Below are 15,856 nucleotides of genomic sequence, written 5' to 3' on the forward strand. Positions count from 1 at the left end.
ATCATTCTTTACAAAACTACAGCTGGCTCTGCTGGCACTTGACCATATCATCACCCCCCACCCCCCCGAAGACTCAAACTAGATTTCAAGTGACCCTTGAGAAATGTGGCTTGAGGGAAATTAGCCTATCTGGGAATATCATATCCCATTCCCTGTCTTGAGACCCATCTGCATTGTCATTGCTGACCCTACCACAGTGTTGTACTGTCATGTCATATGCCTGCAGTCCTACGCTCCTCCTTAATAACTTGCCATTTTGCTAGCTGGCTCTATGTAGCCATGTTAAGGGATTGTGGTCTGTAACTGCAGTGAATTTCCTTCCCTACAGATAAGGCTGAAGTTTCTGCAGTGCCATACTATGGCTAGACATTCCTTTTCTACAGCTGCATAGCATTCCTCCCTGGGTTGTATTCTACAGCTAAGATATACCACTAGCTGCTCTTCTCCTTCTGAGGAAACCTGGCTAAGTACAGCACCCACCCCATGGTTTGAAGCATCCACCTATACAACAAATTATTTGCTGTAATCTGGACTGACTAACACAGGGGGTCCTCCCAACATTCCTTTAAGCTTCTGGAATGCCCTCTTCACATGCTGGGGTCCACACTACCTTATCTGGCCTGTCATTCCTTGTCAGGTCTGTGAGAGGAGCAGCTATAGTACTATAATTGGGGACAATCTTTCTATAGTACTCTGCTCTCCCTAAGAATGCTCTCACCTGATTTTTGGTAACAGGGGCAGGCCATACCTGAATGCCTTCCACTTTGGCAGATTCTAGCCTGATCTTACCACTCCCCACTCTATGTCCCAGGCAGGAGACCTCTGCCATACCCACCTGACACTTACTGGGCTTAATGGTCAACCCTGCCCTCTGCAGTCTGCCCAGCACTTCCCTGACATGCTGAAGGTGATCTTGCCAGGAATGGCTGTAGATGGAAACATCATCCAGGCAAACAAGGGCATAATCACCTGATAGGATATGATCTACCAGCCTCTGGAAAGTTTCTGGGACATTTTTCATCCCAAAGGGCATCTTCATGAACTCATACCAGCCAAAAGGAGTCACAAAGACTGATCTCTCTCTAGCTTCCTGAGTCAATGGCACCTGCTAGTAGCCCTTGGTAAGATCAATAGTGGTCAGAAACTTAGCCCACCCAGCTACTTTAGGGCTTCATCTGTCATAGGCATGGTGTAGGCATCTGACTCTGTGTGAATATTTAATTTCCTGCAATCCACGCAGAACCTGGTGCTGCCATCCTTGTTTGGTACAAGCACCAGTGGGGAAGCCCAGGGACTGCTGGACTCCTGTATTACTCCAATTTCCAACATCTCATGTGTGCCCTCCCTCAGAGTCTGTCTGATTCACTCAGGCACCATGGAAGGGGCCTGCTTTATAGGTCTTTGGGCCTCTGTATCTACATGGTGCTGCACCAGGTGGGTGTACCCTGGTTTCTCAGTGAATATGTCCCCAAACTCCTGTAACACTGCTCGGATTTCTCAAACATGGGCGGGGGATAGCCACTGGGATATTGCTACCCCTTCCACTGAGGTGTCAGTCTGAGCCTCACTGAGGAGATCAGTCAACAAATCCCCCTCAGACTCTACCTGCCATCCACTGCAAATGCTCAGAACAAGGGCCTCCCTGTCACAGTAAGGCTTCATCATGTTAACATGATACAATCTGTGGCCCTGCCTCCTGCCTAGCAGGTCTACCATGTAGTTAACATCATTGACCTTCCTTACCACCTTGTTAGGGTCCCACCCAAGCTGCCTGCAGTGTATTGTGTCTGACAAGAATGAGAACCATCACTTGCTGCCCCACAGCATACTCTTTGGATCGAGCATGCCTGTCATACCAGACCCTTTTCTGTTGTTGGGCTCCTGCCAGGTTCTCCTGGGCCAAGCCTATGAGCTCCCTATGCCATAGCCTGAGGTTTAGGACATATGCCACAACAAACTTCTCGTTGGATTCACACTCATGCTCTCACTCATCATAAATCAAATCTAAAGGCTCCCTCACTTGATGCCCATACAATAACTCAAAGGGTGAAAAAAAGGTGGATTACTGGGGTACCTCCCTGTAAGGAAACAATAGATGGGGCAAATATTTATCCCTCTTAAACTGGTCACAAATGCCCATAGCATGGTCTTTTGCGTAGAGTTTAACCTCTCCACAAAACCATTAGTCTGGGGATGGTAGGGGGTTGTCTTTAGGTGTTTCACCCCACAGAGCTCCCACAGACAAGCCAGCAGGTCTGACATGAAATTGGCACTTTTGTCAGTCAGTATTTCTCTTGGGAGACCTACCTGCTGAATATCTCTAGCAAAGCATTTGCCACCTTCTCTGCCTCAATGGAGGACAGAGACACCACCTGTGGGTATCTAGTAGCATAATCTACTACCACTAGGATATATTTCTTCCCTGTGGAACTTTGGGTACTCAAATGCCCACAATATCCACAGCTACTCTCTGAAATGGCTCCTCAATCATAGGCAAAGGCATCAAAGGAGCTTTGACCTTGTCTCCTGCCTTGCCTACTTTTTGGCACTGCTTATAAGTCCTGCATTACCCTGTTACATCCCTGGCAATCCCAGGCCAATAAAAGATCTGCATAATATGTCTTTTTGTATGTTCTATGCCTATATGATGTGCAAAAGGAATGTCCTGGGCTAGGCTAGAAGTGCCAGATGGTAGGCTCTGGGCACTAGAAACTGCTGTATTACCTTTCCTTCTAGCCCTCCCTCAGGAATCTTCTCTCTATACAGTACCCCTTTGTTCCAGTATACAGAAACCTCTTTTCCTTGAGAATCAGGTGCCTCCCTAGCTAACTTCCTCAAGCCTCTTAGTGTAGGATCTGAGAGCTGAGCCTCTCTCAACTCTTTCTATGTAACCCTTCCCAGCTACCCTTCCACAGGAAGTCTGGTCTCTTCTCAAAGCAGTGTCTCACTGTCAGCCTAAGTACTACTACTCACCTCTGCCCTTGCAGTCACTCTGTCCAAGGGAACATTATCACCCACAAGCAGCTGTGGCTCACCTTCAGTCTCACTGGTACAGGGGCATCTATATCACATCATTGAATACGTGAATATGGAACACTCACATGAGCGAATATTCACGTACTCGAAAACTATTTTGTGGGGGGCTGTACCCCCCACAACCCCCCCCCCCCCGCTAAATATATATTTCTACTATGAGATTTCACTACAGTGAGGAAAGGGCAAAAATCCCGATCTTCACTGTACCGCAAAAAAATTCATAAACTTCGAGTACGTGAATATTCGCTCATGTGAGCGTTCGATATTCACATATTTGATGAAGTGATAGAGACCCCTACAGGGTAGCACCATCCCTGAAGTAGCCACATCACCAGTCCTGACTTCAGGTGTGTGATCTGTCTGGGTCTCCCCCCGGCTACCAGACCCACATGCCTGTCTCCAAGCCTGGCTGAGTGTCAATGCATGCACACAAGGTACTTGCATTATCAAAATCATTCCCTGTCAGTACGTCTGCAGGGATATCCTCAAACACACCTACTTGCTTACTTCCTTTTTCACCCTTCTAGTCAAGGTGAACCCTGGCCAAAGGCATTTGGAATGGGACCCTCTTAAACCTCTGACTGAAGTGGACTGCCCAAGCAAGTACTGCTTGTCTTTAACCACTGCAGGCTTCACAATGGTTATATCAGAGGCTGTGCCTCTCTTGGCAGTGGCCTATTTTACATCTACCAAGATTGGAAATAAACTCTGCTGGTAGTTTGGTACCACTGTTGCCTCCAAACAACTTACCACTGGCATTCTATTATTCTGACTTGCTGGCTCCCCCACCTTTTGTTCCCCACTTTCCATCTGTGGACATATATATGCTACATCACTCCACTGGTTAAATTTAAAACATTTAACCCTTGATCCAGGCCATGTACCTGAACTAGGTTCTTTCCCTGTTACTGGAAGACTCTGCTGGGGTGGTTTAGGTTGCCCACCATGGGTCCACTGATATCCATGTGCAGCAGTGGGTATCTCTTTCCTGTACAGTGATGCCCTACTTGCTAGGTATATATCTGCTTTTCCCCCAACTCATCTCCAGAGTTGCATTCCCTGTCTGCCAACCAGATTTTCATGTCCTCAGGCAAAATGCTGTGGGCTTGTTCCCTCACCAGAAGGTCTTCTAGCCCTTGAAAAGTGGTGACCTGACACCCACTCACCCACCTATGAAAATAAGTGTTTAGTTGAGCAATATAATCACATACACTTTCATCTGCCTTGTTTCTATGGTCATGAAACTTTTTTCTGTAAGCTTCATATGATAACTTAAAACATGGTAATAAACCGTGCTTAACTTAATCATAATCTAAATAATCAGTATCAGACAATTTCAAAACAACAGTTACAACTTTACCATGGAGTAAGGAGGTGAGGAACTGTACCCAAAACCCTTGGTCAACATTATACTGTTTATATACTCTCTCAAGTATATGAATAAAACTATCAAAATTATCACCTTCTTGGTACTGAGGAAGAAGTTTACTCACCTTTATTGCTGCTGGGGTACAGTTTCTCCTTACCCCATTACCTCCATGATCCTGGTGAAGAGTTAGCATTTCCTTTTCATGTTGCCTCTGCCTCTCATTGTCTTTGGCTTTCAAGTGTCACAGTCTGTTCGCTGATTCTACTTCGATTACCAAAGTCCACAGTCTCTGCTAATTCTAATTCCAAATGTTTGGACTCCAGTTCAAGTCTCTTTAACTCCAGATGGATTTTTGAGTCCTCTTAGAAAATGTTGAACTGTCCTATTTCTGAGAGCTATACATCCCCAGTGTTAGACTGGTTGTCTTCCTGGTTGCTGGTCTGTGATTTAGCTGTGATTAAGGCTGCAATCATTTCCAGTGTAGTCAGGTCAGCATGCCTCATTCCTTAGGCTTGGCACATCTCAGCCAACTGGTTCCTTGTTAGCTTGCCATAATCTCTCCTGACATCCTTGCCTGCTTTCCCTAACTAAGTTAACAAAACATAAAACTATTGTGATATGAAACTCTGAATGTCTACCATGTGGCTGCTGAGAGTACAAATACCTTCTTTAGTGACCACTGCTTACAGACTACAGGAGTTCAATATCCACACCACTGCTCACCAATGTGTGAACATGTGAAGGTCCCACCACTGCTTGCAAAATATGTGATCCCCACCACTGCTACCAATATGTGATGGCCATCAATAAGTGACATCCCCACACTGCACCAGTAATCAAGGAGCTTGAATCCTCACCACTGACACAGGAAAGGGACATGGATACACTCAGTATTTCCAGATGCAGACCTCTCTGCATCAAGTAGAATTTCTCTTAAGAGCATACAGGGAACACAGTCACCCCTGGGTCTGGATGTCTCTGTATCTGTCTCCCTCCAGATCCCCAATAAAATTCCCCACTGGTACAGCTGTAGGTTTAGGTCATCAGCTGAGTGTCCAAGCCAAGTCCTTTAGCACCCTCTCTGTAAACCCAGTGCTTCGTGTCCCTGCCCTAAGTAGCTGACACACACAAGCACACTGAGCAATTTCATTTGCACATACACACACACACACACACACACACACACACACACACACACACACACACACACACACACCACACACATACACATCCACACCAGGGAAAGGCTGGCACAAGTTTACCTGAAGTGTCCCCTTCTGCCGAGAGTATAAGGTAGGTATCACTGCCACCAGACACTAAGGCCCTTAACAAAGGGTGTCCAATTATACTGTATAATATTAGGTGGTGCTGCAGTGGCGTTGTCGCCTCACAGTAAGACGCTGTCCGGTTCGATTCACAGCTAGAGCATCTTCTGCATGGTGACATGCGTGAATGGGCATACCTTCGTTGAAGGTTGTATGTCAGGGCTGGTAACTCGGCACGTAAAAATCAACTACCATTCATTAACGAACCGGAGTTCCGCTGTGGCGACCCCTAACCGGGAAAAGCCAAAAGACACAAATATTAATACTAATACAAATGTTAGTAGTTCACCAAGATGGCTAGGCCTTCTGGAGTGGCCCACACAGTGTCACCAAATAAATATAAGTACTCTCATAGGTTAGATACATTCTACAATGATCAGCCTCAATAAAAGTTTAAATATATTTAATAATAAATTAAAAAATAGCATGAAAATATTGAATATATATTTACAGTAAACCACAGAGTTCAATTCACAGAAAATATTGAAATTAACATTGATGGACAGACTCATACAAATAAAGAAAGTCACTCTCTGAACTAAGCTTCAATATATTCCTGACTGAATCAAATAAAAATTGAATGTTCCCTAGTTAAGTTACTTGCTACTGCAAGGCAAGATGCTGTGGGTGAGGGTCTTTCTAGTCAGGCTTCCCAAACAGAATACTCAGTACTCTGAGATTTCTCTTTAAGTATCTAAATTATAATTTCCAAGAGGGCTGGCAGAATGACCTCATCTGGTCAACTGACTCTAGGTTCTCACAGTATTCCCCTTTGAAGCTGAGACAGGAATTTAGCACAGACAGCCACAATACATATCTAAATGTTTATGGCAGTGCCTGGGGCCTTCCCTTTTTTCACTAAGCTAATGGACAAAGGCTCTTTATCAGACCCAGCATCTCTGGTCCTATTCAGCAACTGTAGTGTGCCTGTTAATGGTTTAACAGCTCATTTAAATTTCCCTTAATTTTCTTAAAGTAAGTTAGCTGGTTAACCTCTGCTGTGCCAGTATCCTCTATTAAAACATATACATTTAATTCAGTTACAATAATACATATAAATTTATTTTCATTCCAGCAGGGTGAATTGTTGATACTTTTAACACAAGCAAACCTCAGAAATAAATTTTCAGCCAAGCATCTGTGCATATCAGTTTGATATACAAATGACATACAATTCTAATACATTTACACAAACATCTTGTATAAATCAGTTTGATGTTCACAGGACATATCATTCTTTACAAATCTCCAGCTGGCTATGATGGCACTTGCCAATTTCATCATTTTCATCACAAGTACCTTTTAGGAAGTCTACTACTTTGGGTAACTATGTCGTCAATAAAGCACCCTTAAAAGTTGATTCACTAGTAAGGAATCAGGGAACTCATGTAGATAATAATCTAGCCTTCGACAAGCATTTGTCCAAGGTAGTAAGAAAATCTAATGGATATTAAGTCCTGAAACATAATAAAACACAAATCAGCAAGGGCATGAACAAATTCTACTTTAATGAGGTGAAGTGCTTTTCATTTGCTTAATTGCAAACTTCATCAGTCCAAACCATTAAATTACACACACAATTCCTTAAATAACATTTTGCAGCTCCCATCCCTCCCTAAAAATGAAAAAGGAAATTATGTCATACTTACAAAAATCATCATATTAAATGCATAAATACATAATTAAATAATACTATCTACATTAGCCTTAAAACACTACATCAAAAACAATATTACACACAAATTTTATACAACAAATTATGTGATTTAAAAAACTTTGTTAAAATGTATATATAATCATTAAGGTCTGGACCTCCCCTTGGTTGCTGTCTAACTTGCTGGATACCACAAAATATGTAGCTAAGTATAAGCAATTTCCAGCCTATTATATAGAAAAGACTATGAGATCTCTTAAAGAAAGGCTATATGAGCATTTATATTCCATCAAAAAATGTAATTTAACAAATGCCCTTGCCAAGCATGTACATCTTTATAGTGATCATAAGTTTGAATTTTGTGGTATCCAGCTAGTTAGAGAGCAACCAAGGGGAGGTCTATGGATGCTACAGTTGGAAAAGGCTGAATTGATGTGGCAGTTGTCACTGCATTCATATGGTTGGCCGGGACTTAATGATTACTGTGCAATCAATAGTTTATTAAAATTGAAAGCATTGCTTAGGTAGGTTAATTTTTGTTTATAAACATAAAAATATAAATTTCATTCCATCAATAATAGATTTGCTTATTTTATTGGTGGGTTATGCTTATATTTTATTTGTTTTGTAGGACATATGCTGCTTTAGAATTAGTCAATCTTGTATATACATTTTAACAAAGTTTTTTAAATCACATAATTTGTTTTATAAAATTTGTGTGTAATATTGTTTTTGGTGTAGTGTTTTAAGGCTAATGTAGATAGTATTATTTAATTATGTATTTATGCATTTAATATGAAGATTTTTGTAAGTATGACATAATTTCCTTTTTTGTTTTAAGGGAGGGGGTGGGAGCTGCAAAATGTTATTTAAGAAATTGTGTGTGTAATTTAATGTTTGGTCTGATGAAGTTTGCAGTTAAGCAAACGAAAAGCGCTTCACCTCATTAAAGTAGAATTTGCTCGTACCCTTGCTGTTTTTTGTTTTATTTAGTTTGTCATTGTGTTTGTTTGGAAGTCATGAAACATGTTGAGACCAGGTTGATCATGACATTCATGGATTTAGTTTTGTAAAATAATAGCTTGTATTTTGAAGAAGAGTATTATAAGCAGGTCCACGGGGTATCAATGGACGTATCTTGCTCACCTATGTTTGCCAGTATGGTTCTAAACACCTAGGAATACAAATATATTCATAATTCCCAATGCAGTAAATATTGGCATTACTATAAATGCTACATAGATGACATTTGTATCTTTTGGTCAGGAAATGAGATGGTCTTATATGAATTTTTAGAATACATAGAAAAAACTAACATTCCTTAAGTTTCCAAATATTTCCAGTAATAAGGTGGATTTTCTATATGTTACTATACATAAAGTTTCACAAGAAAAGAGGTTTAAATCTACCTTGTATAGGAAAGAGACTTTCTCAAATTCATACCTCCAGTTCATGAGCGAGCATCCAATTCAACAAAAAAGATGTATAGCGAAAGGTCAGCTCATAAGAGTGGCATGTATGGTTTCAGATGAAGATGATTTTTATGAGGAGGTTAAGGTTAAAAACATGTTCTTTGAGAGAATCTACCCAGTTCAATTCATCAATGGTCTATTGGATGAGGTTAGAAAGAGGAGTACCTAGAAACTTCTATCCATTTTAGGAAGAGAAAATTGTGATAGTTCACAGATCATGACTAATGAACAAAATAAGGATGAGCACAACAATAGAGAAGGAAGGGAATATAGAGTTGCTTATGTAATGAATTTCACCTCCGATGCTTATAGTATTAGGAACATGTTTTTAAAGTTTTCTAATTTTCCAGGGAGGTCATTAACACCTATCCCTTCTGTTCATAAGAAAGGACTAAATATGAAAGGGATATTTGAAAACAAAACAAATCTAATAAATAAAAATAGTCACAAACGAATAGACATTTTTAAGTGTGGATCATGTGTACAGTGTAAGTATATTATTAATAAGTATAAAATATTTTTGGGATGTAGGAATAGAACCCTTACTAATAAACAACACTTGTAAAAGCATGGGTCTAGTACATATTGCACTTTGTAACAAATGCCCCAGTTTCTATATAGGAAAATGGAGCATATCCTAAGAAAAACAGTATATGAACAGATGCAGAAAATTAGGAATGAGAAGGAAACAAACACTCTGTTTAAACATAATTTGGAGTGAGTAAATAATGGATATCCATTTTTGTACTAGAAGGAGTGTAGTTGTCCTAACAATTGCTACTGGATGCTAGTAATAAACCTAGTTTAAATGATTATATTTATATAGCTCCAGTATTTAAACTAAGAGCAGCCAGGTTATAAGCACTTTATATTTGACATATTTATTTTTATAAATGATATATGCATAAAATAAGTTTTTATATGTAATTCTTTTAATGTGTGTTTTTTAACAGTGATTAAGTCCCTTTTATGTTATTGAGTTTATATTTTTAAAGACATTTTTAAATACATTTATAACATGGTCGATTTTAAAAAGTCAGAACAACAAGTTTAAAATGTATTATTATTACACATTTAATGACTTTTTGTAATGAAATGTTTTTATCGTCTTTATACTTTTTAACTAGTAGGATGGTTCTTTAAGGAAATGAGTGATGCTGATTCTATACAATTCACCAGAAAGAGATATAGTTAATTGTTTTTTGTTTAAACTGTTTATTTTTGGTACAGAAGTTATTTCTGATGAAGTCCTTTAATTCTGTAGGACAAAAACACTGAGCATCATTTAATTAAAGTTTTTTTTTGTTTAGTACATTGACAGATGAGTGGTTTTCTTCATGTTTATTTCAAAATGGCAGTGTTTGATAGTGCGACCTTGCATTTTCTTTGATTTTTTTTTTTTGTGAATTTTGGGTTGCATTTTGCCCTACTACTTTATGTTTCAGTTTTTTAGCAAAAAAATCCTTCTATGTTGCTCAACTTATAAGCAAAGTCATGACATCTAGATCCAGAGAGGTCATCATACCACTGTACTGAGCCCTCATCAAACCTATCAGAGAGTATAATGCTGTCTTCTGCGTATACCTGACCAGACACATGCTGCAACTGGAATGTCCACAAAGGTTCCTTCCAAAAAGAATACAGGGAGTAAACACAATGTCCTAAGCTGATCACCTCAAATCCCTGTCTCTTTATTTGTTATCATACAGATTTCTGAGAGGTGATCTTTGCCTGGCATACAGGGCATCCCTGGACCTTGATGAACCTTTTGCACATCTGCAAGACAAACAGCATCAGAACTACTAGATTAAAAGACCTAAATTGCATATACAGTCTCACATGGCTCACCTCTTTGTATGAGTACTGCAGTGTACAACTCTTTGCCAGTTTCTGCAGAGTCATCTCTCATTTTCAGATTTCTGCCTTATTTTGGATTCTTGCCACAGTTCCTTGAATTACTGTGTCACAATTCCCAGGCTGAAAATGTGCTTCCCTTTTATTTCTCCTACCCAATGTAGTCCCTTATGTTATTGGGAAGTGGGGAGCCCCTTTCAGGTCTGTCATGGCCCAGGGTCATTGCTTGTCACTGAAGAAACATTACATCCACTTCTTCAAGCTGAAGGCTGTGCTACTAGCTTTGCACCATGCAGAAGCACAGAATATGCATGCTATGTTGTGGTACCTGAATAAGTGTAGGCTGGGGCTTGCCCATGTGTGCCTTCAAGGAACAGATTTACATGAAAGAGTGCACCACCAGTAGGGCATTCATCCTGGTAGTGGTTCATGTCCACTATTGTCTACCATCCTATTGGACACTTCTGCTACTGCTTCATGCCCCTTTATGAAATTTTACCTTCAAAGCCACAGGGCTTAGACAATCCACTAAACTGAGTTGACAATTTTATTAAATGAGAGAGTACAGCACTGTGTATTTTCTGCTACCTCCAACAGGAGAAGGGGAAGTGGGCCATATAGACTCATTCTTGATAAACTATATGAAGATTATTGTATGAGTTTCTTCTATTCACCTCAGTAACTCAACTGTTAGAAAAAGTTTGTGCAGAAAAGCCAAGACACCTTCTTATTTCTTCATGGCAGCTCTGGAGTGCATTGTTCCTTATCCTCCATATCTTTCTTTGTTCAGAGATGACTATAATCTTACAACTGGGTCTCTATCATTATACCATGACAACAGTGTCAACCCAAAGCACAGGTGCTTCAGCTGTTCTTGGACAGTCATAAGACCTCCCCAAGAAGATCTCTGTATCTGTACTAAGGTGGGGTGCTGTCCCTTCCCCCAGCCCTAACACTACACCTTTCTGTCAATAGCTTTCTTGTCCTGATATTATTATGTTTAGTGTTTTTTTTGTTTACAGTAGTGCAGTCAATCAACCAGCATATTTATGGAGGAGGGATAAAATCAGAGTACCTGAAGTAAACCTAAGCAGACAGAGGGAGAACATATAAAAGTTCACTCAGTGACCAGACATTAGGTAGAGATCTTACCCATCATGCTACCTACAATCTTCCAGGATTGCAGGATGTTTGTGCAGCAGGCCTAAGTTAGATTTCTTAAATGTTCAGAATTCTCCCTATGCCCCTTTCCTTCAGCTGATAGCACAACCTGTATGCATGTATGTATGTATAACTACATCATGTTTTGTCGTGCCCATGTGGTGGTTGAGTTGCAGTGGAATGCTACATTGACCTCATATGTTGTTAAGTTTACCTGACTGATTAAAAAGTTACTAAGCAATGACATTAACATTTCATAAATTTCCAGCCCTTTACAAGCTTGTCTAAATCTTGTACTTAACGAATGTATCTTGAAAGACAGCAGCCCCAGTAAATACATTCATAAAATCAATGAAAGTCTTTGTCAGAGAAATAATCACAAGGTGAATAAAGAAAAAGCTCTTAATGGGATGAAAGAAGAAATTGAGTACAAACATACAGTACTAAAAGTGAATGCTTATAAAATAAAAGTTTGTTGCTATGAATTAATCATCGCATAATGTTGTTGATTTATAATGTTTTTGTATTTTAGAATCATGAAGATAAAGAGTGGAAGTTTGCTCGTGCCAAACTGTGGTTAAGTTATTTTGATGACAAATGCACTCTGCCTCCACCATTCAATATCGTTCCTCCTCCTAAGACAATCTGCTACATTTTCAGCAGCCTCAGTAAATGGATCTGCTCTCATACAACAACGGGAAAAGTGAAACGGCAAAACAGCCTCAGGGTAAGACCAACTGTGAGAACCCTTTTACTGGTATTTCATCAAGGAATGCTTGTATCATTTGATAACTGTAATATATGTATACGTAGATGTGTGTATATGTGTATACATTATATTTATCTATCTATGTGTGTGTGCATGTGTGTGTGTGTGTGTGTGTGTGTGTGTGTGTGTGTGTGTGTGTGTGTGAGAGAGACAGAGAGAATTAGCAAGAGATAAATATATAGTAACACTGTCATTAAGCTTGTGACAATAAAACAATCCCTGAAACCAGAAATTCAAGTTTTTAACTATGGATTTATTTGCAAAATAGAAAAAACATATTCTCCCCATTCTAACATGGAGGAAGGGGTACAAAAGTAAAAGCACAGTTTCAAGGTAACTGTCGGTGTAAGTCCTTAAACTGCAACTAAAAATTCAAAGTGCAGACTGTTTGGTTACACGGTTCAGTTCCACAACTTACAGGTATATTAAGCAGTCCCAATGATCATTCCTGTTGTATAATAACAGCACTGTTCTTTAGGATAACTATCACATTTCAGTACAGAAGAAGTATTCCTTCTTATTTCTCATCCAAATGAGAATGCTGTCCTGCAGCTCAACACCGTTCATCCAAATAACGGTCTTTTGAGACTCTTCTAATGTTGTTAGCCAGGAAGCTGAAGTCTTCAGTGCTCTAGTTATAGTCACTAGAGCAAACTGCTCTCAATTAATTACTAAAGAGGTCTCCCTCTCTTTGGGCCTGCTTCCATCGGGAGATACTTTAAAGCTCACCTCACTGACCTTCCCCATGGAAAATGCCACTCACCTGTAGTACATGTAGCAGCTAAAACCTCACCTTGCTTTCAAATGTGAAGAAACCATGTTAGTAACACCCCTGCCAACCCCAAGTGCAGCACTATCAGCACTGGTTTTATCAGGGGGCATGCAGGCTCAGGGTAACCCACTGGTATTCACATGACTGTGATCTGAACATTAGAGAACATTGAATTTAAAAGTCTAAGGGAAGAATGCCCACATAGTTATTTTACAATTCCATTTTTTTTCTGCTGTACACCATTGTAGCAAGGACTGCGGTGGTGGTGCTGTGGTAGCGTTGTCGCCTCACAGTAAGACGTTGTCCTGTTCAATTCTCAGCTAGAGCATCTTCTGTGTGGAGACATGCGTGAATGGGCATACCTTTATTGAAGGTTGTGCATCAGAGCTGGCAACTCGGCACGTAAAAATCTACTGCCAATCATTAGTGGACCGGAGTTCCGCTGTGGTGACTCCTAACCGGGAAAAGCTGAAAGACACAACAACAACACCATTGTAGCAAGAAATGGTCAGTAACTAGTGGAAGTAATCCGTCTTACAGATACTGTTTAAGTGTAGCAAGTGCCGATTATTTACCAAGCACTCTCCTTCTATTGCTGAGTACTACTTCTACACATTGCTACATTTATTTCTAATATGGAAGACAGGATGTTTGTCCTCCTCAAGAATTTATGACAAGACAGTGGTGACATTAATGGCATTTCACATCTCCCTTGTAGGCTCTACCAATAAAATGCCTACATAGTAGCCATTTTGTATTACACTAACTCAGTCAGTGTACTCCTATACCCCAGTTGATGCATATTGCATAGCTAGGTTGTGAACATGCACCCATGTAATTACAGATTATTTCTTGAAATAGTTGCAGTGTGTTTTTTCTGCACTAGCTCATTACTGTTAGACTGCGTGTGAGTCTATTAGCTCCTACACATTCCAGTTGACAGAGTTTGTACCAATATGTGTGATATATTGTGACTCTGCCACTCAGTTAATGTCTGCTCCTCATAATAGTTTAATGTTGAAACCAGAGTGTACCTCATAAACTGTTGTTGATATTATTTAAAACTGCTTGCTCACCGCTGGTGCTTTCACCCTTTGAAATGGTATTATTTCACTGCACCGTGTTTTGCCTTTATAAACTACTTTACTTCTTTATACCAAATCCCCTTTGCTCCTTGCTTCCTTATTACTTATCTACCTGTCCAATTGTCTCCTCTTCCAACTGTTCTTAACCTGTCAGTGTCTAACTTAATCTTCTCTCATTAGAGCTCACTCATGCCAGTAACGACGTGTGCTCTCCCCAGTCTGCAATACTGTAGCCAGATGAACTCTGATCTTCTAAAGGATGTGCTCCTGGTACTGCCTACCTATCTCTGGCCTAACCTACCTTCATACTAAAGAACTTGAGTGTATGTTAACTACCTTACTCTACTATATAACATTGTGATTGCCTAGTTTGTTTTTGTGGCGTGCACACTAGCGGTTCAAAAGCAGTCTCTTCCCCACATTCTTCTCCCTCATAGCATTTGACTCCCCCGTTCAGCATACTTTTTTCTATTTTTCCAATAGAATGTCCCACAGGTTCACCACTAGATGGCAACATATCCCCACTCAAAAATCTTTAGCAACTCATATGTGTGTGTGTGTGTGTGTGTGTGTGTGTGTGTGTGTGTGTGTGTGTGTGTGTGTGTGCGTGTGTGTGTATACTTTCTGCTCTTCTTCCCGGCTGCCTTCTGTGAGTATATTGCTCAATCTGATTTTACTCCTCCAACTTGCAGTTTGCCCTCTTAGTTTTTCTACACTTCTTGAAACTCAACCCTAACTATAACTTTTTCTTTAAACTTACATGGACTTGCCAATGGCTCTGACCACTTCAAGTGGCTGTTCTCACTGACTGCTTTTTGCAGAACTTATGTTCCTGTGCATAAACTGCTGATTTCGCTTAGTGGTATGTTGCTCTGACTGTAGTGCACAGGGTTCTGGGTTCAAGACTTGGCAGTGAAATGTACAGTGGTAACACAACATTTGATGAAAGTTTACAATGAGGATCACTTCAGTGGCTCTGCTGAACAGAGGCACAGGGAACTAATCTAAGGGGTGGCAAAAGCCAACACATTCGGGCTAGGCTTATAAATGCCTTCGGGCAGATAGTCTAGTACCTACCTATCCCTGCTTCTTGGTGCTGCTGGCTCCATTCACCCTCCGGGCTCACTCTACTCCCCTACCCTGCCTCCATTTCCCACACGGTCCCACTATATGTACATTTATACCTGCAAAGCCACTCCCACTCTACATTCAACCTATCAAACCTTGCTCCTCCCTCCCACCCTGTCAACTTTTCACCTCCCCCTAGCTAACCACACCATCTCATCTCCTCCATGTAATCCCAGTCCCCTCTAACTCAGCACTTTCTATACACTAGGCCTATAGCTATCAACACACTAC

The 15,856-nt window shown here is 40.4% G+C and overlaps 1 protein-coding gene across 1 annotated transcript in view; it reads left to right on the forward strand.

The window, feature by feature from the left end:
* TRPC1 (transient receptor potential cation channel subfamily C member 1) overlaps window positions 1–15,856 on the forward strand; it is a 983,394-nt gene that overhangs the window by 912,699 nt on the left and 54,839 nt on the right. Inside the window, exon 12 of the mRNA XM_044071022.1 lies at window positions 12,404–12,598. Coding sequence (XP_043926957.1) covers window positions 12,404–12,598 — 195 coding nt within the window. The remainder of the gene's footprint in view (window positions 1–12,403; window positions 12,599–15,856) is intronic.

The sequence above is a fragment of the Protopterus annectens genome, chromosome 5.part0, assembly GCF_019279795.1.
Source record: "Protopterus annectens isolate FY-2018-M chromosome 5.part0, PAN1.0, whole genome shotgun sequence".
NCBI classification, from domain to species: domain Eukaryota; kingdom Metazoa; phylum Chordata; order Ceratodontiformes; family Protopteridae; genus Protopterus; species Protopterus annectens.